This window comes from Vidua chalybeata, chromosome 10 (assembly GCF_026979565.1).
Source record: "Vidua chalybeata isolate OUT-0048 chromosome 10, bVidCha1 merged haplotype, whole genome shotgun sequence".
Classification (NCBI taxonomy): domain Eukaryota; kingdom Metazoa; phylum Chordata; class Aves; order Passeriformes; family Viduidae; genus Vidua; species Vidua chalybeata.
Genome location: NC_071539.1, coordinates 23,673,594 through 23,700,539, shown reverse-complemented (window position 1 = coordinate 23,700,539; position 26,946 = coordinate 23,673,594). Strand labels below are relative to the sequence as shown.

General features: G+C 41.0%; 1 protein-coding gene across 1 annotated transcript in view; it reads left to right on the top strand.

The window, feature by feature from the left end:
* Positions 1-5,462: 5,462 nt before the first annotated feature.
* The window catches only part of CLSTN2 (calsyntenin 2), a 313,046-nt gene continuing 291,562 nt past the window's right edge, over positions 5,463-26,946 (top strand). Inside the window, exon 1 of the mRNA XM_053951580.1 lies at positions 5,463-5,622. Coding sequence (XP_053807555.1) covers positions 5,532-5,622 — 91 coding nt within the window. The 5' untranslated portion in view covers positions 5,463-5,531. The remainder of the gene's footprint in view (positions 5,623-26,946) is intronic.

The window sequence follows — 26,946 nt, the reverse complement described above, 5'->3', positions numbered from 1 at the left end:
GCCCTCCACACACCTTTGCTGTCGTTTGGTGCAAGCCCCAGTGCAGGTGTTGAGCTGTCACCTGTCTCACACTCTCAGTCAGGTCCTGTGTCCTGCTAGGGCAGCTCTGATCCTCCCGTGTCTGACCAGTAACCAAATAAAAACTCATTTATTGCTGCTGGGGCCCAACTGCTAATGCCAAATAGGAGAGATGAGAAAGGTTGTCACTTTTCACAGCAGGAATGACACTGAGAACACTCTCACGAAAGAAAGAGGGGAGAATTTGAGGTGTTTTGAAATCATGTTGCTATGATTCATTATTTTTCCATTGAAATCTTTCTCAAAAGTATAAAAATATTAATTGGGGGGGCCTCAGAGGTAAAACATAGCGACTTACTTGAAACCAACAGCCACCAGTTGAAATGTACATATAAGACTGCATTGCCCAGACTTTCAGAAGGGGAAGGAATTTCTGGTGAGTGGATGTGGGAAGCTGCAATTGTAGCTCTGCTGGAGGCATTAATCTTGCTGTCTGACTAGTCAGGATCTGAGACAGTGCCCTAGCTGTGACATACACCCAGTGGTTTTGATACCTTTGGATAGAGGCATCAAAAACTAATTCTAAGTCAGACTTCCCAGAATTTATTAAAAAAATATTTATTCAGTGTGTTCCTAGTTTAATTTTCTTGAAATTATGTCTTGGCTATAGGCAAAATACTTATTCACTTCCAATTTTCAATTTTAACTGTATCTTTCCCAATTTGGATCCAATGTTAAGGTTGAAATCCTGTGTTACCTTCATCAAAAATTTTCCATAGATTTGCTAATTTTCTTGTTCTCTGCTGACAATCTCATTTATACTATAAAAATATGTAATCTCTGCTTCCAAACTCTATTTTATTTACATAAAATGTAAATTGTCTTCAATATAAATGTCTTAAATGAAAGATCCAAATTGGCTAACACAAAGGAAGGGTAATGGCACCCAGTAATTCACCTTGCACAGAAAAGACAAACAAATGGTTTACACAGGTGACCATCAAAGGCCTGCTTGGATGTGATTAAGCCAGATTGACTTTTAGCATGTAACATGATTTTATTTAGTGATGTCTCACAATAAAAACCCAGGAAGGTTCATAATTCATTAAGAACAAGAACTGATTGGAAATAGCCATTAAACCCACGTGCTTTTTATGCAGCCCAAACCAGGATGGTTGTCTTTGAAGCTGAGGAGCGTGACAGGAGCAGAGTTTGAAGGCAGCAGGGTTCAGTGTTGAGGATTCAAATACCAGAGCTGAGGAACTGAGTGCACATTTCCATTATTCTGATTAGCCACTGCAGGGTTAAATATGCTTTCAGAGCTCCCATCTGTATTCTCAAACAGGAATTACAAAGTGTATGGGACAATGCAATGGCCTGTCAGCAGTATTAATTCCCACCATTACAGCTATTTGGCTTTGCTTGGGTTCTTAATGGTATTTAAACAAATACAGTTCTCTCCCCACCTTTCATGTGATTTTTCCTTCTGCAAAAGGCCCTTTTGTTTAAAAACCTTCCTGATGGTTATAGAACACACGTATTTATTATTCAGATGGTTCATTTATTAAGAATAAATAATTTAGGTACATTTTCTTCTGTTTAATTAACACATTAGCAGTTGCAGCATATATGGGAAGTAATGTTTATATTTATAGTAATTTCTCAGGCTGTTTTGTTCTGCTTGATGGCCACCGTGCTTATTTATTGAAAGTTCCTGACCTGCAGAAGTCTGCAGAAATGCTTGCAAATTTCTACACAGGCAATGACCCCTGTGGTAGAGAAGCAAAATGCTGCCTCATTCTCTTAATTTCCTCTGATGTCCAAGGCGAGTTTAAACCCATGGAGCAAGAACAAACAATCAGGACGGCCCTGGGCCTACTTCATGCTTGCTGGGAGGAAACATAAATTACATCATTGCTATTGCTCCTGCATTTGGCCCCCAGCAAAACCATTACTTTATATTCACCAGCAACCCCAAAATTTACTCCCATTCTATTGGAAACTTATTTTTCTATCCTGTGACTGCAATAGCAAACTTCCATGTATCAGAGAAAATGCATGCTCTATAATGCTGCTGCTATAATGCATCCTCTATAATACTTTAAATCCATTTTCTTTTTTTAAATTACAGTTATGCTCCTTTCCCTTTTTTTTTTTCCTCCAACATAAAAATATGCTGCCATTTTCTTGGGTAGTATATAAACATCTTCTAAATGTGATCAAACCTAGATTCCTGTACCTTAGCTGGTTGGTTATTTCTAACTATACATTACAATTGTTGGAATCATGGCTATAGGCACCCAATCAGGTTATGTGCTTCCCATTTTTGGTGCTACACAAACATGTCTTAAACCAAAATTGTGAAGAACTTTAAACCTTAGACCCTGATCATACAACCAGTGCTGCAATTGGGTTTGCTGTAAGATCTGAGTTATGTGTATTTGCATACTGAATTCTTTTCTATGGATGACAAAGTGACTTTTATAATGTTAAAATAGAGTCTTCTTTTATGATTTCCTTTATTTTTGTTGTTTCTGTTATTTTTTAACTAATGGAGTGTAATGCACTCAACAGTAGAGTAACCCCACTGTGTACCTGAACATTACTGCTAAATTCTCTCTTCTTTGTTACGTAGAAAATCTAATATTCACCTTGATATTAAAGACTTTTATTCAGAAAACATGAACATCCCAATAGTTAAAGCTCCCAGCTAAATGTCCCGATATATGATGAGGTAGGATCAACCATGACCTTGGAGCAACCCAGATTTCTTCAGCAAATTCTGCCTGTCAGGGTTAAATCCTGGCCTCCAGCAGTATCTTGAATCCATGCTAGGGAAATTATGATAAAAATAATCTTTACATCTGCAAACTCAAATGGATCTTTCTGATTGACTGCCTCTGGTGCCAGGTCTGTGTCAATAATTCGCAGGGAATGCATGGCTGTGACCTTTTCCCCCTTGCTTTAGAATTTCTATTTTATAGGACCAATAAACCATGTCAGGAGAAAGTGGCAGTTCTAGACATGTGAATGGATGGATCTCAGGTCAGAGGTAATCCTTCAGCACGCTCCTGTTTGAGACTAAAGAATACATCTCCCTGCTGCAATGGTTCTGTCAAAAATGTATGCAAGGAAAAACTGAAGGATACACTCTTTCAGCTAAGTAATGATTAGAAAGAAAGAATAAAATGACTAAAGGACTTTCCACTTTCTCAAGCCCCGATGAAGGCTGTAGGGGTTAATGGACACACTGGGTTGCAAGTCAGCATTAAAGAGAAGAGGTAGTGGCAATTACCTATTATAAATTCCTGCACAGTGCCACATCATCATTACAGTTTGTAAACCTTTCTATCCCTCTACATCCATCTCCTGTATGAGACACCAGCAGAAGACTGCAGAACACCCAGGCTGTCACATCAATAGACAAACAGTCAGGTAAAAAGGAGAGGTTTTGATTAAGGTACCAGAGCTGAAATTAGGTTTTGATTCTGACACCACTGTAATGTTGTCTCTTGGTGAGGCCTCTTCTTTTGTGCTCCATGGAATGGAGCAGCATTTATCCCTTTTTATTTCTGTTGTCTGGCTTATTTATTTAGACTGTAATTTAGCTGAGGAGATGCTTCTTCCTGTACAACATCTGCCTTGCAAACCTGCGCTCTATGTCCCACCACCAAATCAGTTTTATTTGGGATTGTTAATAACAGGCTTGTACTAAAAATGCAGTACTTTCTAATTTTAGGTCCCTCAAAGACTTGCTGGTTCCCTGTAGGAAAATACCCTCCTCTGAATGATGATGCTGTGTTTACATATATTTATATTTATATCTGTTTTAGAGTGTTAGGTTGTATTTCTCGCCTTTCACAAAGTGGGTTGTTGTGTTAAAAAATGCTTATGCTGTTTGCCACTATTTTCATTTATTTATTTATTTATAAATTAACAGTCTTATAGATTGTAAAGTTTTTAAAATAAGTGAATGGTGGCAAAAAATTTATTTTTCTGTATAGTTTTCTGGTATTCAAAGTTACTTTACTTCTGATTTCCCCTGTTTGTTCTACACACTGTTCTACTGAAGGTCACAATAGAGATTACAGGAAAGCAGATTCCATAAGTAATTAGACAAGCAGCCAAAAAAGAACTTTAAGAAGTTTGTCCCAATTGTTTTAATTTGGACTTTATTTTTTGTCTGAATGCAATATAACAGTAAATGTGTATTTCCATCTGTCTTCCTTGGCAGATGAAGCACTACATCTCTGGTTTGGAAAAGGGCTTGGGTTCTTCTCTCTGTATCCCATCCCAATTTTTCTCTGTGTGCGGACAGGAGGAGGAGAGAATCCTGCATTCCATCTACTCAATGCATTTTGCTCAATGATTCATGGTTCTAGCACCACATATAGGGAAAATTAATGGAGAGGAATAGTGATAGAGACCTAAACCCAAATGATTTTATTCAACTGCTGTGTTGTCTGTGGTGCCAAAGTTACAGTGCATTCTGTGGGAGGGCCCTGGGCTTGCTCTCAGGCACCAGGTGGTCAGGGAACATTTCAGGAGAGCATCCCGACATTGCTCTGTCAGAATGACAATGCTCCCACAGCCCAGTGACCAACAGGAATCCCTTGGAGCAGTGATTCAGAAGTACTGGCTTTTCCAGAGTCAGGTGGCTTTGATAAACAATTTAAGGGACAGAGCACGGATGAGGGAGCATTTGAAGCACGGAGGGAACTTTGAAGGGTTCAGTAATTCCTGGCAGCTCTCACAGCTTATATGGAGCTAATACCTTGCAGTGTATTCTCAATGTGATAATGTGAGTGTCCTCGCGTTTGTCGGTGCTTTCCTGCTAGAATATCTCAGCTGTCTGCAGTCCTAGTGACGAGTTGCACCTGTGAGGCCCCAAGCCCTGCTTTCCTTGCCTCCACAGCCTTTGTGCATCGCGCCGAGCCTCGCGCGTCTAAGGTTTGTCGTTCATTTCTCCCCTTTATCAAAACCTTTGTGATTTGTCCTTTTCGTTCAACAAACGCATTTCATGTTCGACCCACCTTGGGTTTCCAAGGTCTTCTGTTTCCCTCCAACTTTACTGAACAGTTACTTAATCTTTTCTTCTCCGTTCCTTTCTTCCAGCCGCCACCTTTGTGTCTCCCTTTTCCGGCGCCCTTCGCGTCCTTCACCAAAACCTCGTTTTCTTCCTCTCCGTCCCGTCTCCCTCACTGCCCACCGCTCTGCCGCGTCCTTGCTCCCGGCTCGCCGTGCCCTCCCCGTGTCCCCAGCCCGGGCCCGCCCTGCCCCGCGGGGCTGCGGTGACACCTGCGCGGGCAGGTGCGGGGCCGGCCGCTGCCCCGGCTCATGAATATTCGGGCCTGCCCTCGCCGTGACGTCGCCGTGGTCCCGGGCGGGGGCCGGAGCCGCCCCGGCGCTGGCAGCGAGGGCGAGTGACGGCGCGGCGGCAGCAGCCTCCGCCTGCCGGCTCGCCCGCAGCGCAGCGCACACAGCCGGGCCGGCAGCCGGCACCAGGGCCGGGGATGCGGAGGCGCCGCTGCTGCTGCTGCTGGGGCCCGGCGGCGCTGCTGCTGCTGCTCCCGCTGGGGCTGGGCAGCCTGCTCGCCGCCAAAGGCAGGTACCGGGGCGCGGGCTGGGCGCGGCTGCCCGCGGGGGAGCGGGGCGGCTCCTCGCCCTGCGCGGCGCTGAGCGGGGCCGCCGGGCAGAGCCGCCGCTCCCCGCAGGCAGGGGCACAAAGTTTGGGCGGGGTTCTCGGCGGGTCGGCGGCGGTGCCCGCAGCTCAGCGGCCGCGACCGTCCCGGGGGCCGGGCGGGAGCAGCCGGGCGGGAGGTGCCGCTGCCGCCGCGGTGATGCCGCGGGGCCGCTCCGGCGAGAGCCCCGCATCGGGCACGGGCCGGGGCTGGGCGGAGGGAGCGGAGGGGAAGCGCTGGAGCTGCCCAGGCCGGCAGCGGAGGAGAAGCGCTGTCGTTCCCCCAGGCCGGGATAGGACTGACCGCGGTGCTGCAGGTGCGGCGGGGCTCTCGCCGCTCCGCAGCGCTCCCGCCCGCTCCCATCTCCCAGCCAGCCGTGCCCCTTCCAAGAGCTCTGGTCGCACAGGTGTCGGCGATTTCTTGCCTCTACTTGTTTTCTTTTCTCTTGCATTATTTCCGTTTAGTTTAAGACTGGCTTTTGAGCCCCAAGTTTTAGAAACTTAGTTTTGAGAACTCTGTCTCAGTGTTTTTAATATTATTTTCAAATGTTTCGGTTGCTCTTATTTTTGTATGGGGCTTTGGTGTTTTATCTGTGAGCATGTGTGTGAGAAGAGAAAACTTAAGTGTTTGTTTTCTTAACAAAACCCAACCAGCTACTTGAACCGTAACTTTGTGCGGAAATTGATTCTTTCCAGCAGATGTTACTTGACTTTGTTTACATTTACGTGTATGAATAGCAGAAAGTGACTGCAGGAAATTAATTGCTCCGTTACTGACCCAGCGTGCCTTGGTGTCCTGGTGGGAATGCCGTGTTTTCTGGGCAGATTAACATACAACACGTATGTTTTGATGGAGGGGAGTTACTTTCCTTCTCTTTACTTTCTAATGTAATTCAAGGTAATTGCCTCCTTTAAAAAGACCTTTTCTTTAGACAAGTGTGGGAGGTTTCGTTTCGTGGGAGATGTCTTTTAACCAGCCGGCAGTTCATCAGACAAAACGGGGTCGTTTTCGCTGGGCTCTGCTGTACCTTTGACCACTGGAGGGCTGCAGAGAACATTTTTGGATAAAAGGAGCCACAAGCTCCCAATAGTTGGTGGTTAAAAATAGGCATTTTAATGTTATTTATATTGATGTTCAAGTGCTTTAAGTTTTTGCTTATTACTTTATATACCTTGATTCTTGAAATTGGGTATTTTCAAAGACTATAAGGCAGTGTTAATAAATGAGGTAAGATGTCTTGGCACTGTATGCAGTTAATATCTGATACGCTTTTTCTTCCTCCACCTGGTCGGTAGAAGAAAGAAAAAAAGGGTTTATTTCAGCAAGAACCTCGTGCTGCTTTCTCCTTGCTCTCTGTTTTTCTACGGCAAGCAAGTTTTAAGTAAAAAGGCATTTTGTGGGTGTCTCGTGCACGCAATTGCAAAGCTCGGGGCTGTAACCATAACCTGGATTTGTGGCCTGAAGGTGCGTTCTGGTGGGAGATAGAGGTAGGATGTGCTGTGTACAAAGCTGCCCGTGTGCCCTGAGCATCCTGTTATCTATAGGATCAAAGACAACCAAAGATAATGATTTCAGTTCTCATCTTACCTCATCTACTTCACTGTGCTCTGCTGCTTCTCATTTTAAAAACAAAACCAAGCCCCCTCCACCCCCACTCCTTTTCCCCACATGTTTGTGAGGAAGGGGAGAAGGATTACAGGAGCAGTTCTGGTTCAGACTTTTCACTTGGTAGAAAATAACAATTTCTTTCACTAAGTATCTCCAGGCTGCAAAAATTGTTTACTCTCAGTAGAAGGGGGAGCCTGCCCTGCCCCACAAAAAACAAACTCTCTAAAGTTTTCCAAGGAAAAAGAAATACGAGGCAACATCGGAGTGTTTAGGAGGTTGTTAGTAACAGAACTTAATGGGTGTATTAAATATGCATATGCAATTTGTTAGCTTTGCAGCAGGTTGTTGACACTGAGATGTCTATCACAGGGTCCAATAAAAATCACCATTTTGGACAGAAAAATGTTTCCTTTTAAGAATTTTCAGATAGCTTTGCTCAGCATGACAGAGAGGCACACTTTCTGGTTTATTGGAATTGCCTTAATGATGTCTGGAGATTGATGAACTGTCTCTTGTGGTCTTCAGTTCTGGAAAATAGAATATGCTGAAGGATAAGGTTTGGGTTTTTTCCCCATCATATTCAAAATTTATAGGTCCATGCGGTCACAGGCAGGGAGTATTACAGCCTGCAGCACTTTTTATTTCCCCAAATCTCTGCATAATGCTTATCTCTTAAGTAATTTATTACCTTATTCTAGTATGTATTACTAAACTACTCAGTGAAGTCCTAAAAGGGCTGTCATATCCAATTTTCCTGTAAGACCCAATTAATCAGCCTCTTAAATGGTACTGTATTTGAACTTCATCATTATCATAAACAACATTTTAGTCTTAATTTTTAAGTATGGCCAAAAGCCTCTCAATGATCTGAGTAACTAAGACTATTTGATTCCAATTAAATTAATTACATGGGCAAAACTTGAAGTCTTAGCCATTGCAGACATTTCCAAATGAGTGGAACATTCAGTCTCACTTGGCAGGTCTGTGATGTGAGTGCACCAGATCTGACTCTCAGCAGCAGAGGAACAGCTGACCCAGGGACACAGAGCCAGCGTCTTCTGTGTGAGAGAAACCTTACAGCCTGGGGGGAGCAAAGTGAGGGAAAAGCTTTGAGAACACACTGGACAGATCCTAGAGTCTGAAATTTTCTGCATCACTCAGTGTTTCCTTTATTTCTTTTTATAGTAATTAATAATGAAATACTTCTCATTATCAGTTCATAGGAGACATTAAAAAAAAAAAAAAAAAGAGCTGCCTTTCCAACCTCCAAAATACCTGAGGAGCAATGTTTGGCATGTGCTTAAGTCAGAAGAAGGGAGGTGAAGCAACTGTGCTTTCTTTTGATGGTGCTTCCTGTAGCTCACCAGTAAACCCTAATAAAGATATGTAAATTATCTCATCTTTCTGTTTCTTTTCATCAGTAAATGGAGTTAGGAATACCTTTTTTTTTAGAGTGTTTTGATTGAAAAGCAGTTCATGAAGACGGACTCTTGTGTCTCACAGGATAAAAGATTCGTCTGATTATGAAGTCTGGGTGTCAAGATAATGAAATGATTTAGAGGTCTCAAAAGACAGAAGTCAGTATTTGATAACAGCTTTAGTATTCAGGTATTTCAGCATAGAAGACTGACAACTATATTTAAATTGTCATTATGAAGTTAGAGAGTGTTTGCCAGTCAGAATCATATTGTTACCAGTTTTAATTGCATTACTTGGAAGGCTACCAAGATGGGGAACTTAAGAGGTTCCAAAGCACATTTTAATTGTAAGCAGTGTGTGTGCCACTTAAAGAACATCCTCCGAGGTGTGTCTTTTGGCACCTCCTGTAAGTGGCTTGTGAGCGGTCATAGTTGGATCCTATTTTTCCCCTCGGAGGGTTGTGCCTGTATCTGGACACACCTTCTCCTGCCCAAATTGCACACTTGCAAGGTATAACGAGATGGGGCATGGGTTGGAGGCAGAGAAGACCACACACCCGATGTCTGTGAGCAACAGAGAGCATTTATTGATTCAACCCCTCTTTATAGAGGGGGTTTGACTGGATAGCTCATGGGTCTGAGCTTTTAACACCATCCAGCTCCTGGACCAGTGAGATGTCTGCAGCTTAGGATGGAATATAATTGGTTGAAGTTCCTGCCAGTCAACCCAGGGGCTGGTTTATGGAGCTGGCTGGGTTTCTTATTTTAGCTAATTAATTGCCCAGTACAAGCCAGGTTGTACTGTGACGTACTCTTACAAAAAGGGACCTCGATTTTCTTTAATTGGTTTTTAAACACCCAGCAGCTGTACCCAGTAGAAGAGAGTTGTGCACGCTCACTGGGGGCTTTCAACACAAAATTCAGGATGCCTGTAATACTTCTGTGTTTTGTTTCCTTTTATGAGCTACAAATTTACTCTATCCAGAAGGTTAATGAGTGGAATCTAACTATTTAAAATGTGCAAGAGCCAATTTCAAAAGTGCACTTTAAGACAGTTCACTCTAAATGCCTTCCAATTTTTTGCTGTGTGCATTTCAATAAAAATGGGTATAAGTTTATATATAGGTTGATTGCTTATATCTCTATGATATAAGAGCAAGGGAGTGAGTTACCTCGAATAAGTTCATAGAACATTATGCATTATTATATGGCATCAAAGTTCAAGTGGCTTCTTGATAAAATTAGCCTAAAGGCTCTGGATGTGTGTCTCTCACTGCATCAGTTAATTTGGTACTTGTCATTCTCAATAAGTGTTATTAAAAAAAATTAAAAACCAGCATTTAAGATACGGTGAATCTAAGTGGGTTTTACCCTCCCTGCCCCAAAATCTTGCTTGATGTGGAAGATGGATGATTCTTAAAATCCATCTTTTAAGAAATTATTTGGGTTTCTGTAAATCTCTTGTGGTGCTTGGTGGTGCAGTATCCCTGATGCTGCAGTATCCCTGATGCTCCTGTACATCCCTGATGTACAGGTTGGGTGTGTACAAAGATGTTCAAGCTTGGCAGAAATTAAAGGGATGAGAAAAGTGGTTCAGGTTTTGTGGGGCCCTTACAGGTTAGAGTATCCTCAAGATACAGATGGAGTGTGAGTTGACCAATAGATTGTTGAAGAGTATTGGATTAAGAAAGATGATTTTTGCAGTTTACCTAAAAACGCATTTTGGAATAGAAGTGGATGTGCTGTGCTGAATTACAATTCATTTTAATGTGGCTTCTCGCAGTATTGATTTTAAAGATGGCTCTGCATGGATTTGCAGTTTTCCAGCAGTTAATGTTGTTATTTAGATGTTTGGTTTTTGTACGTGTAATCTTGACCCTCGTTAAATCAATGTGAGATTTGCAGTGTATCTTGGTAAAATCGGAGTTTCATCCTTTGTGTGTTTTCCTATAAATGTAAACAGTTATTTCAAAGCTTTAATATTGTTCTGTTAATAGTTGCCTTTATCCAAACAGGAGGAATGCTTGATATAAACTCTTTCCTTTTACAGCTTCCTGTGGTATAACTGCTTTCATTCAGCCAATAGAATCATTCTTGGTGGCTTTTGTTTGGTTGGTTTGGGTTTTTTATTTTGTTTGGGTTTTTTTTTGTTTTTTTTTTTTTTTGTTTTGTTTTGTTTTGTTTTGTTCTTTTCAAAGTACTTTTTATTCAACTTCAAACTATCAAGTGAAGTGTTGACCAGGATGGGTTTCCTGGAGGTTTAAGTGTGGTTATTCTTCCCTGTGCTGCCTGTGAGAACAACCATGTTGAAGCAGGCTGTTTGCTCCTTGTCTGTATTCCAGCCCCATGATTCCTGTCTCATACTGGGTAAATACTGGGAGTGCAGTAAAGTCAAGCAGTGTGCACTCTCACAAAGTTTCACTTGTGCTCATTTTGTGGAGCTGCTGTAATAAATCAGACCAATCACTTGAAGTTAGCATATCCCAAATATGGCTAGTACTTGGGTTGGTGGAACTAAGTAGTTAAAACCATTTGTGAACTCCCTCTCACGATTTGCTGTGTGATAGATACTGTTGGTTTCTGAAATTTGGTTTGGAGTTAGTTTCACAAAGGTTACTAGCACAGGTCAGTCTGTGACAGAATGCTAGTTATGCATTGGTAGGTTGTTGCTAGTTATGCTAGAATGCATTGGCAGGTATATTTGAGGCATTTCTGAAGAAACTGTACAGCAATCCTGTTTGAAGGGTGAGTCTCCCTTTTCCTTATGAGAGCTACTTTAAAAATTCCTGAGCTACAGCTGAACAGATGGTATTTGCCATTATTGTCAGGCTTAGATCTCAAAAGTTCATTTTTTCTTCCTTAGTTAACAGAATTTTAAATTTATGTTGAAAAAGGAAAGCTAGAAAGATCTTAAAGGTCTGATTTATACTTAGCTGCCTATAAAAGTCAGCCTTTTGATAGTGGTCTTTAAATCTGGCAAAGCTAGACTCATCTTATGACTCGGTGTCATAAAGGGAGAAACATTGGGTACTGAAGTCAGTTGTAGTTGGTTTCTGTCTTTTTCTTCCTCAAAAAAAGCATAGACTGTGTGTATAAACTGATCAAAATGCAATTATTTCTGTGTTCTTCTGAAGTGAAAGGCACAAAATAAGGCAGAGTTATTGAGATGAAATAATTTGAAGAGAAACATTTGAGGCTTATTTTGGGAAACTAAAATAATTTCCTTTTTTTGCTTCCTCTGCACTCCTTCTTTAAAGGTGGTCTTTGGTGCCATGGGATCTGTGGGACTGTTTCAATGTAGGGATTGGATGTTCCAATTTGTAGGGATTCACAAATCAAAAAGAGCTGGAGCTGCTTGTGAAGATCAGCAAAAATATCTGGGAGAGAATATTTTTGGTGGAAACAACATGACCGCAAAATTGTCAGTCTGTTTGTTGGATGTTTGACTTTCTAATAATAAAAAAATGTTAAGATATTTTTGTCCAATATGCTTTATTTTTAATAACTTAAATCTGTGTAGATTTGAGTATAATGCCTTTAGTTAGAAAGTACTTCAGTTTGAGATACCTTAAAAGAGGTAGTTCCCTTCTAAGTTCAGGGGAATATTTACTTTTTCCCCCCCTCTCCATTCTGCAAAATAGAAACTTGTCTTGTTTTCCAGTCTCAAAGAATATATATTCTTTTAATGTAGACTGGAATTTACTGTGGGATAAATCCTAAAATGCTGTAATGATTTCTCAGACTCTCCATTTGAAGGTGAAGAGCTAAATCCATGCATGATTTGGCTTAGCCTTCTTTGCAAATACTTGAAGCTGAACAATAGAAATGCTTTCTGTACAGAATGAGGCTGTGTACTTATTTTTCACAATAGCGAGCATTGATTTACAGCAAGATGAACAGACGAGGAAAAGTAGTTTTATGTTTTGATAAGCAAAGCAGCTGGCAAATCAAGTTTTGAGGTTTTAAGGCTTCAGTGCTTTCAGCACTGCAAACCCAACAAGCTCTGAGCCACAAACCTTCTCCAAAGAATACAGATTGATGGGAAAACGTTGAAATTCTGTAAACTTTTGGGTGTGTCGCCTTGACTGTGTTTCAGGAAGCAGTTCTGATTGAGACCACAAATTCTAAAAATAAGTTAGGACAAGGGAATAAGGTCTGCTTTAGAAACTTAATTACAGACCAGCTTCTGTTTCTTTGGAAGCTAATAAAACCCAATATATTTTTGCAAGACTTGCCAATATTGGCAGATTAGTGGATTGAAGGGTAAACTGGGACACAGCAGGAAAATTAATTTTAGTCTGTGTTTACCACTTTCTACACTAAAATACTTTCTACAAAGTGCTGACTCTAGCATCATTGTAAAGGATTTTTGAGTTTATCTTTCCAAAATGTTTCCTGGGTATCTTTTGCAGATCTTGTCTAACCCAGTTCTTTTAGGCTGACTGCATGTCAGAGAATTCTCTTATATTCCACATAAGCAATTACTCTGATATAATTTATGACCTGCTGACCTTTTTACTTTTCTGCTGGAATGATTATAATGAGTGTGTTGAACAAAGGAGGAAATTGAAGGCCAAATACACAGGGGAGTTGAATCACCCAGGAGCTGGAGAAGTCTGGTATAATCTGTGGGCAGGCAGCTGATTGCAGTCTTTTCCTGGGGATAATGTGCAGATCCCTTTCTCAGCTATTGTTGCAAGCACAGGAGGAGAAATTTGATGATGAGGAGAGAGGAAAGCAAAAAAATACACAGTGGGAACTCCTGGAAAAACAGCACCAGTGGGATACTACTATTCTGCATTGTTCTGGGCAGCACTAACAGCTGTGTCAGTCCCTCCTCACTAGGGAGGGAAGGGACAGGAACATGTGAAACATCACATGCTACTCTTGGATTCTTCTCTGCCTTATAAGAGATGAAGTACTTCTAAGGCTCCAGAGGCTGGGGGACTGAACTGAAGGGTTCTGGTTACAGAAAAACAGTGGTGTTGTTTTTGGTGGTTTTTTTTTTTCTCCTGCTTGGCTTGTAATACTTCAGCTGGTTTCATGTTATTACAAGTTAAATTTCAGGTCTCAGATCTAAATGTAAAATTCTGTAAGTACTCTGTAAACTCGGCAGTATTTCTGTGATGCATATCAGTGTATGTAGTGAGTCTGTCAAAATTCAGCACCCTGTGATCTCTGAGAGATCTGGAAGGCAGAAAGAAAATGAAATAGAACCTGTATGCTTTCACATTCTTAGGCATGTAGAAATTAATGTCTTATATGTAAGGGCTTTGCTCCTAACTTAGTGGTTGTTGTTGCAGGGAGTTGATCTAAATGTAGAACTGATATTTAATTTCTGTAGTAATAAGTGCTGTTCCACTTGGTGTTCCCATTATTGAGTGGAACTGATTGCCAGCAGCTTTGTATGACCCGTCAGGTGGGGAACTCGCTTTGGCTAAACTTTGGAGTGCATGCAGAAAAAGTGAGAGTGCCTACTGCCCTTCAAAGGGAAGGTTCTTTATAGCATTTCCAAAATACCTGGCTCAGAGCAACAATTGCACCTGCCTTGGGAGGATCATGAGTTCCCCTGTGGCCATCAAAAAATATGGGCTGCTCAAATTGCTCGAGAGCTGCAGCATTCTGTGCTCACACTGGTGTTTTTTCTCCAAGATGTGCTTGGTAGGGAGTGCCCATGATCCCATTGCAGAAAGGGAATGGAGATGTCATTGCCAGCTTACAGATCCAAATAGGTTGAGTGAGAGTATGACCCTGAAAGCAGCTGCACTCTTCACTGCAGTGATTTAGCTGGAGACACTTTGGCTGCAGAGGAATTTCCATGCTGTACTTACTTGACAAAAAATGGAAGAAAAAGTCTGTGCTGGTTTTACTGAAGTATTATTCGGAAGCATTCTTGTATTTCAGTGGCACATCAGCTCAAATGGAAACCAATGGCTCATTCTCCTAACTGTGGGGAAGCTGGGTCATTCCCTGTGTGCAGACCCTTGGTCATCACTGCAAGTTTGCACACAGGAGTTCAGAGTGTTCAGGAATTGTGTTGAGTGTGTTTGATAGCCTTTATATGAAATAATGCTCCGCATTGTTGTGACCTGAAATAGAAACATAGTAGGTAGTATGCTGGAAAACCCAACAAACCATGTGGGATCATGCTCCTTTGTGCTGGCAGAAATTATGGAGAAGATTTTCTGGTGATTTGCAATATCTGGGTGTGACAAAGTGAGACTTCTGTGTGACCACTCAAACACCTGACTGCTGCTGAGATTAACAGGTTCTGTTAACACTACAGACTTGGTCTGGGCAGGAGAAAAATCTTTTAGAGTGCTTTTGATTTTAAAATAAGTTTTCATCAGCTGCTGACTGGGTTAACTTGGTACTACATATGAATTGCTGTGTATGCTATGTTGATCATGCAGTTGCAGATATGTTATTTTCAAATATCACTGAAAATAACATTCCAAGGGAAAATTTGTGCCTTGTCATTCTAGGTTTCATAGCAGGAATTACGTGAGGTTTGACCATTCCTCCTCTGTATTCAGACCAGGCTTCAGTGTGACTGGTACCAGTGGTTTGGGTTTTCTTTTTCTTTCTTTTTCATTCAGAGTGGACATACAGACTTTGTTCTCACTATACTAAGGCTATAAACTCCTTCCATGAACCATGCTAATGGTTCACTTTTTCTGCTGTAATTCTTGAACAACTGTCTTTTGTGGGTTTGGGCTTGGTATTTCAAAAGCATCTTGGGATCAAAACCTTCTTCAAATTGAGGGAATTGTTCTGGAATGTAAAAAGGTACCTTTGTAGAACTAGCTCAAATTCCAGGGAGGTTCTCTGTGTTCTTTCTTTGCCTTGCCTTTATAATGAGGGCAAATAGATTTTAATTTTTTTTTGAGTTTTTGTTAAGGATATTAACTTTTGGATGAGACAATCTGCTGAAGTTCTTCATTTGCATAACAAATTACTAGAATGCAATACTGAATGATATTCATGAGCACCAACATTCACTGAATAGCCTGGAAAGCTAATTAAAAATTATAATTGACTTTATTCTGCTTTCTCCTGTTAATGTTTCCCTTTCCTGTCAAATTGTAAAGTTGGTTTTTGTCTTCAGTTTTTAAAAATAACCTGTCTTCAGCAGAGTCAAGAGACTTTTGCAGCCTGTTCTGAATTGTTCAGGTGCAAAGTTATGGGTAAGTGGGGTGAAGTCTCTTGGGGCTTCTTGATAACTTAGGTAAGTTTAAAGACAGATTGTTTACATATTTCACAGCCTTTTAAGATTAGAGAGTAAGATTTTAGTTTAACAATTTTAGAGAACTAGAAAAGAACCAAAATGTTGATTTATTAAAAGAAAAATCTTGACATATGTCAGTATTGTAAATATCTTTAAAAATCTTGTCTTGAGCAAATTGCTGCCTGACCAAGTGATGTGGTTACTGTTGATGTTCTGAAAAGTGTCTTTGCTGCATCAGATTTAGCCATCATTTAGTGTAACTAATGTTCTGTAACAGGAGAAGGTGACAAAAATCATGCTACTGTCCCTGTTTCTGAAGTCTGACTATTGAGTGAGTCTGTGATGGTGCACCAGAAAGTCTTGCTTTGTGCTTGTGGCTCAAATTTTCCCTGTTTCTGGAAAATGCTGTTTAGCCCACCCTGACCTTTTGACCTTCTCTTTTTCCCAAGGTGCTGACCACCTGGGCAGGTTATCTGTTCAACTGCAAGTCCTTTCAGTCAGGGACACAATTCTTGAATCTGCAGTTTGGAGAAACTCAGCAGAGTATTTTGCACAGGCCACCACTGTTGCCATTCCTAACTCATGTCAGTGGATATTTGATTGCATCCTATGAGAAATATTGAATATCATGGAGCAATTGATAAGGATATTAAAACAAAGTGGAATATGTTCAAATAGCTTTTGCAGGTAGAAAAAATGTTATTAAAAGACCAAGAAGGCAGTTGATTTGCTCGACACTCTGAGCATGAGATGCACACTGTTGGGTGGACAGGGCTATTTCTCAGCATGGTGCTTCTGAGGAGAAGATGGATTTTATAAAATCTCATCACCAACACATCTGAATGCAGCTGATAACAGGATAAAGTTCATCGTGTGTGCTTTTTGTAGTTCCTTGCGTTGTATTCAGACATCTCATAAAAAATGTTGTGCCAGCAGCTGAGGGAAATGAGTTAGTCCAAGGTTAGGCTTACTTTAGGTGTATATATAGCTGGTTAGTATTTAGATTTGTTTGTCAAGTAATTTGTAAAAACTCTACCCTAAAGAAGGATTTTTCATGCTGTTAGCTCTTTTTAAAAGCAATTTGACACACTGATTCATGAAAAAGTTTACCATTTCAAGTTGACTTTCTGAAGAGAACTGTTATATGATATGAGCACTTAAGGAAATTGTAAAAACTGCATTAAAAATATAGTGTATCCTTGCTGCATGCCTTATGTCATTTATGTGTACGTACCCTGCATATTCTGAAGAAATGACTGTATGTGGAGTCCAACTGTTCCATTTCCATTTTGTAGAGCAATTGATTGATTAGCTTTATACCACTGTTCCTGTGAATACGAATGGTGCATTTGGTAACTTCTTAAATATTAATTTGTAATTTTTGCAGGCAAGACCTGTTGAAGAGTTGAACTAAACAGTTGAAGCGCAGAAAATACAAATATGTTTTATGCATTTCTTAATGATGTGGTGAAAAGACACACTTTTTGACTTAAGTTTAATGTCTGTCTTTTTGTTATACATTACTTGTGGTTTGTTCTGTAATCAGATGGCTTTTGGGGATTAACAAGCATCAGATTCTAATCCTTTTAAGTATGTTAGCTAATATATTTTCCTATTTTTTTTTCCTTCATTGAAGTCAGCAGGCTGGCTTGTAAATGAATTTGAAAGTAGGCATCAGTTGGGAAATGATAACAGTGCATATTCTGCAGATCAGGATTAGTGTCCAAGGCAGTACAAAACTATGTACTCTGTCTTTTTCAAGGTGCTCATAAACCCGTATTTCACAATGTATTAGGATTTGCCTCCAAATGTGGCACTGGAAGGAAAGAAGGCTCCAGGTTAAGACATTGCTTATGAGACACCTTGGATTTGCTCCTCGTGCTTCCTTCTTGGCTCTACGAGATTCCATGCACAGGATTTGGCTTGAAGTTTGTTTTCCTTTGCTGCTTACTCTTCATGGAAGAGGCGTGATGCCTTTTCTGTTTTAAATGCTGCTCTTTGTTGAGAGGTGAGCCGCGTGCTGTGACAATCACCTTGTCACCTGTTCTGTGCTCCCAAGCCAGAGCTCTCCACCCTGCCTAGCTGAGTGAGGAACAAGGTGGAGTGCAAGGAAAGCAAGCAGTGTGTGCTGTGTGTGTGGAGCCAGAACACGGCTTTGCCTGGCTCCTGTTGTTCTGTGAATGGGCACAATCATCTCCAAATTCTCTCAGGAACCAGCTGCATTTGTGGTAGAGCTGTCATTCACTTTCAGCTCTGCTGTTAAAGCAAAACAAGTCCCTTGCTTTTGAGTAGTGTGCTGAAAATGTGTTTCCCACTAAAACTTTGGAAGAAAATGTCTTCCACAGCACAAAAGTCCTATCCCAAAAGGTTTAGTTAGCTTGGAGGTACTCAGACTAGCTGGTTCTTTTCTTGATTTCAATTTTCTCTCCTCTTGCTGTTTTACAATCTCTAGCTGTCCTTAATGGCACACACTTTAATCCCTTTGAAATGCAGTAACTCAACTGCATTTTTACCCAGGATGTAGAGACTGAGTGGCAATAGTGGCACCATGGGCTTCTAAGTCCCAGCCTACAGTTCTTCCTTTCCTTTTCCTCGGGGTTATGTACCATTCCTGTGAAACAGGAATCCTGTGGGGTTTTTTTTTGTGGATTTTATTTGGTTGCTTTGTGGGTTTTGTTTTATTTGGGGGGGGGGGGGGTATTGTTTGGTTTTGTGTTTGTTTGGGTGTTTTTTGTTTTTCCTTTGCTGACTCTGGTAGATCTAAAAGAATTATATTCCCCTTGCATTGTTTTATTGAGACTGTTAGCTACGATAAAGCTGATTTATTTATTTGATCTCAAGAAGACAGTGTGTAGCTTGGATCCTGTTCTGTCCAGAGCTGGCTGCTCTGCCCACCAGCACCCAGGGGTTACTGGTGCCAGTTGCCACCTTCCTGCAGTGGTCTTGGAGCCAGTGCCTGTTCACAGTTTGGTCACAGCTGGGCTGGAAGTTTGAGGGTTTGAGCAGCACCCTGGGCTGCTGCTCACCAGTGGTCCAAGGGGTGGAGCTTTCTCCTGGAGCGTTTGTGCAGTTCTGTGTCGCCGGGCGGAGGATGCTCTGGGTCCGTGTCAGCAGAGAAAGGACCTCTCAGCCACCTCAGAGTGCCACAGCACGCACTGCCAGTGCAGCCAGGTGTATGCTCTGTCTGTGACCAGAACCAGGAGGCAGCTGCTAATTAGGGCAATCAGCAGGGCAGCCATATGTGAGTGATTTCCCAGCCCCTGACAGGGATGCATTCAGCACTGGGGTGTTTGCTCCAGGCTTACACAACTTTCTGGTTTGCAGGGCTTTTAAAGATTATTCATTATTCTGAGCATCCCCACACCATCTGAGAAATAGGGTTATTTTATTTTTTGGTTAGGATCTGATAGCGAGAGTCACACTTTGTTCCTTAAACTAAACTACAGTATGACTGTGTGTTCCAGAGATAATTGAAAATCCTGGTGAATGCTGCTGGTAGTTATTGATTTGTGATGTGCCGTTGCAGTGTACATCAGGCTGGCATCCCTTCCTGTGTGCCCGTTGTCCTCTTAGAGTGTAATTGAGTTCTTGAGCCCCTGTGGCACAGCAGGGTCCCGTTTGGTGACAGGGATTTGCCTTGTCCTCACTGAGGCAGGAATATGCAGGCAATGATTATGCCTTGGCTGGAAATTGCTGTTCAGGGCATTACAAATATTTTTCTTTGGGTGTTCCTAATTTTCCTATCACCCCAATTTATGTTTAAGTTTCTCCTCTAGCAAAAGTACTGAAGGAGCCTCAGAAAACAGAGATGGGAGAAAAGCTTGCAGGCTAGTTTTTTTTAACTTTTTTTTTTTCTAGTCAGAGCACTTTGTCTTTTATCTCTGTTTTCCATTTGCGTAGGTTTTTAGTTTAGCATTTCTAGCTACTGTAAAAATAAGGATGTTATTTTTAATAGGTGTAAAATTATAGATAAGAATGGTTTGAAAGGGGGAAAAAAAAACACCCACCAAACCCCCAAAGCAAGCCTATATTGTAATAGAGATGCTACTTATATTTGTATTTGGTGTATTTAGGCATAACAGCCAGACTCTTGGCCTTAATTCTGAATGAAACATAGTTTTCTTTTACTTTATCAGCTAAGGAAAGTTAAGAATTGTTTGTTTGGGTTTTTTAATTCTTCTCCTTAGAAATTCTATATGAAGTAGGTTTTAGGCTGCATAAAATGTGTAACTACTGTTATTGATTTTTCTCACTGAAATGGAATAATGGTCATCTCTCTGCTGAGCTGGTCTCCTGAGATTCTGTAGGTTACCCAGTAACATAATAAAATCAAACACAGACACATTATCTGTTAAACTATACACCATGAATAGAAAATGAATAGTCACTCCGAAGTGACTCTTTGGTCTCTTTGGTATTTTATTTTACTGCTGACTTTGCTCTTGTGGTTTTGTGGGTTTTTTGAAATATCATGGAGTATTAATATAGAAAAAACAGTAAGTGAAAGAAACTACTGCTCAGATGGAAGTGCCAAGTTGTTATATTACAATTAACTGACATATAAAACATTAATTATAATCTAATTGTTTGCACTCATGTACAAAAAAAAAAAAAAAAAAGGGAATCAGAATAATGTCTCCAATGTTTTTACCTCCCTTTGTTCTTTTGTGAAATCAAGATTAATGGGAAAATTTCATGAGGTGAGAAAGAGGACCTAAGATGCTGTGTGAGCCATTTAAGCACTAATTTCTTATATTCATTTTTTACTTCATAAAATTCAAGGGGGAATAATAAAGCCATGAGTGTAACAGCAGGGACGCCTCCTTATTTGAGAAGAGATCTCAGAACAAAATTAGGACAAAGCTTTATTTTAGTCCTCCTAAGAATAAAATCAAGTCAATTAATATTTTAACAATTTAGAAGTTGTTCCCCAGATTGGCTGTTTATTCTTGTCAAAATGTATTTCAAATTTCATTTGAAAATAAATCTCTTTTAATGTGATGCAGCTTTACCTTGCAGGAGGAAGCATCTCTCTGCAGCACATTCTTTTGTGTTTTTTTTGTCTAAGTCTGTGAATAGACCATTTTTACCTTAAATTACACCTCATATCCCTGGTTGCTTTCTTTGTAGGCTCTCCTGTGCCATTTAGTGTGCAGGGTTTCATACACCACCAGCTAGGGGACACAGTGGAGAAGGTTGTGGTACTTTTCAGACTGATACAGGGCATCTCTTCTATTCTACATTAATATCAGCAGAGTAGTATTTCTTTGCTTCATTTAGATAATTATTCTGCAGTCAGAATGCTACTCTTGAATTTAACTTTCAGTGACTAGGAATAGATAGTACTAAACAAAAAGCCAAGGTAATTTTGAAGAACCTTCTGATACTATAAATAGTATCCAGACTGGCAGTGGTTTAACCAGTGGGTATCATGTTTACATGGCCCTTCTTTAAGATGACTTTTTAAATGGTTTGATGGATTCTGAGAGGAACTTACTGTATTTCTGACAGTTTTCTATCAAATAAATGCCATCGCGGTTTAAATAACTATTCAAGAGGCCTAAATTGTAACAAAAAACCAAAGTCAGCCAACTTGAGCACAGTTTACAAATAAAAAGTGAAAGCTGCTGTTCCTCTTTCCAGTCATTTGCCCATACCTCCCCCTTTGTTTTAGGGCCTAGTAATGGGCTAGTATTGATTAAACTGGCTGTGGTGTGGTTATGTTGGTTTTTAATTGCAGTCAGCAAAGAAGTTTTACTGCTGAGTAAATCAGTCATTTGCACAAGTATGAAAAAGCAAATTCAGTCAAGAAAAAAATGTACAGGTGCTAATGCTGGGCTAGAATTAGATTCATTCTCAGCTACCACTACAAGGTAATAAGGCTGTGGTGATACTCAACAGCAATTGAATGTTTAATCAACAAAGCTTCCCATCTGAGAATTAATATAAATGCAGTGAGAAGTCTGGTGCTCTTAAATGTAAAGATTTAATCTGTAGGAAAGATACTTTCTCCTCCATGAAAAAATGACTTTGCAAAGGTTTTAATTCCCTGTTTTTGCTGCTTTGTGAGTTTGTACCTGTGGAACAAGAGGCTGGGGGGCTCACACTGGTGTTGTCCATGCTGGATGTAAAAACAATCTGTGTGTCAGAGAGGAATATGGGTCAGTGTTTGTTCTCCTGGCAGGCCCTGTAGCTGTTCCTTGTAGAGGTGCTGCACAGGTTGATTTTCAGTGACTGTCTTGCTCTGCTGGTGTCCACACTCCAGTGCTGCCAACACACAGTCGCACACTGGCACTGCATTTGGGGCTGCTTTCAGATGAGTTCTGTGGCTTTCCTGTGGGTCTCTCCTCTTTCCATTGTCCTTTTATCACCATGCCATGGGTGCTTTCATGGGTTGCAGGGGCAGTCTGTGAGCGCTGTGACCCTGAGAGATGAGAGCTCCCTGTGTTGGTCACAACTGGCCACAACTGTGTTCAACAGTACCTGTGTGTTCCCAGGGCACATTTCATGGAATACCTTTTCTGTTTATTCTTTCAGCAGTCTAAATGTACTCACTGTGGAAGGGATCTTCCTTTCCTCCTTTCACGTGTCTGGTAAAAATACTGTACAAAGCTCTTTTTGCACCTGATGTGGGTGTGAGTTGTTGGTGTGGGTGTTGTCGGGGTTCTCCAGGCAGCTCTGTGGAGCTGCCCATAATGTCAGCTGGGGCCCTCTGTAAGTATAAGGATCAAACACAGATATTTCTTCATCTGGCCAGGATCCTGAAGGGAGGGCAGAAGGTAAGTACTATCCCATTGATTTCTGCCAGGGCAGCTCTGTCTTTTGCATGCTGACATTGCTCATTGCCTGAGAATTTGTGGTGACACCTGGAGCTTGGTGCAGATATTGATGTTAATGCAGCAGCTTCCGAGGCATTATTAGGATGATAAACGGGATAATTCCATGGTTAGATTCTTCTGCCACATGCTGTGCCATGGAGCTGCAGCTTAGCTTGCAGCCCACCGGGAGAGGAAGCGTTGCTGTTGGCTGAACACTGTGTGAACTGCTCAGTCCGTGTCCAAATCTGAATAATGTTTTTAATAAAAGTAAATGCATTTGGTAATCAATATCCCTGTGTAATTGTTTAGCTGCTTTCCCAGTATGAATCTGTGTACTTTAGGTGCTCTTTTGCTTAACAAGCTGCAGTCAGTGAAGTGTTTCTTGCAGTATAAGAGGTTTTTGAGGAGGGGTGGGAGCAGAGAACTGCAATTGAGTTTTGACAAATAGAAGCATTAGGAGTAAGAGCAAAGCACAAGATATCGGGTCCTTCTCTCCCTAAATTGTGAAAATCTCTTGGTGCCTTAGTGAATATATACTATTTCACTTAGATTGAAAATTGGTGTTGATACTGTTAAGCTTTTGCAGTCTTAGGGAATTTGATGGTATAATTTAAACCTGCAACTGTTGTTTGCCTCGTGTCAGAGTGAAAAGGATTAATCTTCATTTGTGTCCTCCCCTGCAATTATCTAGAGGTACTGTGTGCCCTATATGATATAATCTGATACAGCAGAGGATTTCTTGTAGTCTTCATTCAAGCAAAACTTGCAGTTTCCAAAGGGAGAGTTTAATTTAGGGAAGGATGCTTGTCATGAATCAGAAGAGAAAGTTCTGTATCAGAAACGCTTCTCAATTTCATGCCTGTAGTTCAAGCACTGGTGTAAAATTGCAACAGAATATCATTGTCCTCCAGCTGGAGATGAGCTAAGGTGTAAATACAAAATATGCAGAGGTGCAAAGACACTGAAGATAGTGGAAAAGAGAAATTAAATGTGTGGGAGTGTGGTTTCATAATAGGAAGGAAAAAAGAAATTTGCTCTCTCCACTGTATGTATTTCCACTCTGTAGTTAGCCCACATGACTCTCACTTGAATTTAAATGGTTTGAGTAGAACAGGCAATGTCTGAGCAGAGGTATGTTGCATGTCTGTGCTTTCTGTGTTTTTATGCTCATTTCTTGGGGCTCAGGCCTTCTGGATATGCCAGTCTTAGTTCAAGAAACTGGAAATTGCCTCGTTGTTTTTCATGGGATTATTTCTGCTTTTGGCTGGTTCTTGTGCAGCACCCAACGTAGCTGGGTCTTCATTCCCCCAAAATACATTTTTCTGGCAATGGCATTAAATGAACATTTACTCCTATTACTCATTCTCTGCAGCTGTGAACCAGCATTGCCAAATAGCGTTGATGCAGTGGTTGCTCTTGATGTTGATGTCTCTCAAGGCCGAATTAAGGAGTTCAAGTCCATGAGATGAACTTGATAAGATAAAATGAGCTCAGTTGGTGCTAGTGACAGTTTGGATTAAGCCTCGCTTGAGAGTTGGACTCTGTGATCCTTGGGCTTCCCTTCCAACTCAGAATATTCTGTGACATCAGACACAGCTCTTCTGTGGAATCAGGATATTACTGGGAGAAAGTAAAAATCTTGATAACTGTAACAATCAGTGACTAAATCAGTAAGGAAGTTTTCTGGTGAGTTAAAAATTCCTATTAAGTGGATATGAGTAATTACAGCTTTAAGATTTTGGTGTGAATTCTAAAAGCAGGAACAGGGATGCTGTTGTTGTCCATGGATACACAGCCAAAGGAAAGCACATGTCTATATTTTCAACATCTAGAAAACTCAGAGTAAAACTGTTGCTCTCTGAGATTTTTGTTAGACCTGGTTTACTAATCCAAACTAACTGAGTTGGTTTTCTTTTTTTGGTACCAAATAATTTCTTTCTTTTTATTGTAAAAAATAATTTCAGCCTGTTTCAGGAGATGTTGAGGAATCAAAATTTAATTTTGGTATTGAAGTGGGGTCTGCAGATTTCCAGTTTGCTTCTGAAAAGCTGTACATACACATCAGCGTGTGAGTCATGACATAAATAGATTTCTACAGAAATGCTGAGGACACTGAGGTGCTTTGCAGACCTGCAGTTTTTCACAATGCCATACTTTATTTAGTATTATGCAACTTTACAGAGGTTTAGGTAACAGTTACAACTCTAAGTGACTTTTCTGGAGATATAAAGAAGTTCATAAAGGCTTAAACTAATTTGGGTATTTCAGCGTTTCTCCTCCTGTCTCATGGTTCTCCTTTTCTCATTCATGAATTGGCATGAGCTACTCTTACTCTCCCCAGGTCAGATAATTGTTGGAAAGGGTGAACATTGTTCTTAAAACCTTGCTAAAACAGAGGAGAAGGGTAACCACAAAAGACTTAAAATTTAATCATTGCCAAATAAAATGTTCATGAAATTAAATACTGTTTCTAATCATGTTAAATAATGTGGTCAGTTGTAGCAGGAAAAGCTTCCAGAAGGTATTGAGAAGCAATTAATTAACTTTAAGGACTAAGTGATTTTTTGGAATTGTCATCCAGCTCTTCTGGCTTTATCTCTGCTTTGTGAGAAGAACAGTACTTCTTCCTGAGGATTAATTAATAATAGTACATGGTAGGTGCAAGTAAGCCATTGACTGGGGTTCTTTTGACCTCTTGGGCAATGTATTGATCTGAAATGACTTTGCCATTATGTGATCAAAAGGAATAGAAGACCATAAGAATTGAACAAAAACTCTACAAAGTTACTGTAATGTGAGCAGAGCAAAACCTTACATCTGAAAACATCAAGGTGAGGTTTTATTCCAGTGAAGAGTGACTGTCTTGTCTTTTCAGGTCAGTCTAAGGTTTTAGAAGTTTTTGCCCAACGCGGTTACTTTAATTTTATAGCAGAGGGAATGCTATAGTGGAGAGGGAATGGAAATAGCTCTGTGGCATACAGTTCTGTGTCTTCTTGCAGATGTGATCTCATAGTCTGCGTTTACAGTGTATTTCCGTACGTGTGTGCACACCATCAGCACTTCCATTCGAACGGAGTCGATGCAGATGCTGCTGCAGTCGCCTGGCATGGCTCACACCTCATTTGTGGACCAGCTTTCTGACTTGTGTGGCTGGCACTCACCTTCCACCACGTTCTTGCAACTGATTATAAGATGCCTGAAACTGAAATGCTGGAAAAGTGGAGAGGTGTTCTCTCCCCATATTATGTCTGGGGATTGATATCCATAGCCTTAGGATAAATCCTGTTGACTTTCATGAGGAGAAGGCCCTAAGACATTTAGGCTTTGTCTTTCTGGTTCACATGTAGGAAAATAGATGGAAAAGCAAGTAAAATTGTGGTGTTCAAGTCCATCAATATGCAAACCAAAGTGCAGATCTATTAGTTCTGAAGTGCTGTATGTGAGAGTTAATTTGAATCCCTTTTTAGATTTCCCTGTCGCTGCAGACACGCTGCCTGCTGTGTGGAGCCATGGCTCCTCATGTCCCTGTTCCCATGGCTGATGTACCTCACGTGCTTGGCTGGGGATGTGATCCATGGCAGGAAACATTGCTCTGGCCAGGGGAGATCTCGGGAACCTCCAATGCAACTCACACTAAATGCTTTCCCTTATTAAAGGAGGAAGTTGTGGGTGCCTTCTGTGATTTCTGTGGTATGGATAAGGGGACAGATAACTTCTCTGCTGTGTCTGGAGCCCTGTGGATCTGCTGCCATCCCAGCTAGAGGTGCTGGCTGTGTGAATGGCTGGTGGAGCCCAAGAGCCCAAAGCACCATTACCAGGTGGGTAATCCCCTCTGGGAATGGAGGGGTGTAGAAGCTCAAGCCTTAATCTCTGCCCCACAAGTGCTCCACAAGTGCTCGTGCTGTCCAGGGGATTCAGCTCCAATGTACAGATGTGGCTTTCTTCCTGCATGAGCCTTTACAGGAAGGTCCAGCTCTCTTTTACTTAATATCATACGTTTATATATGTGTGGTCATACACAGCTGTGCGTGTGGCACTATTGCACAGATAAACAGAATTTTCCTTGCTATCAGGATTATTCTTTATTGCTCTAGTGTATCATGAGTAAATAAGTTTAAATAGGGTAGGAAGCTTTTTAACCAATTGGTCAGTGGAAGTAACTATATGAAGTAAAA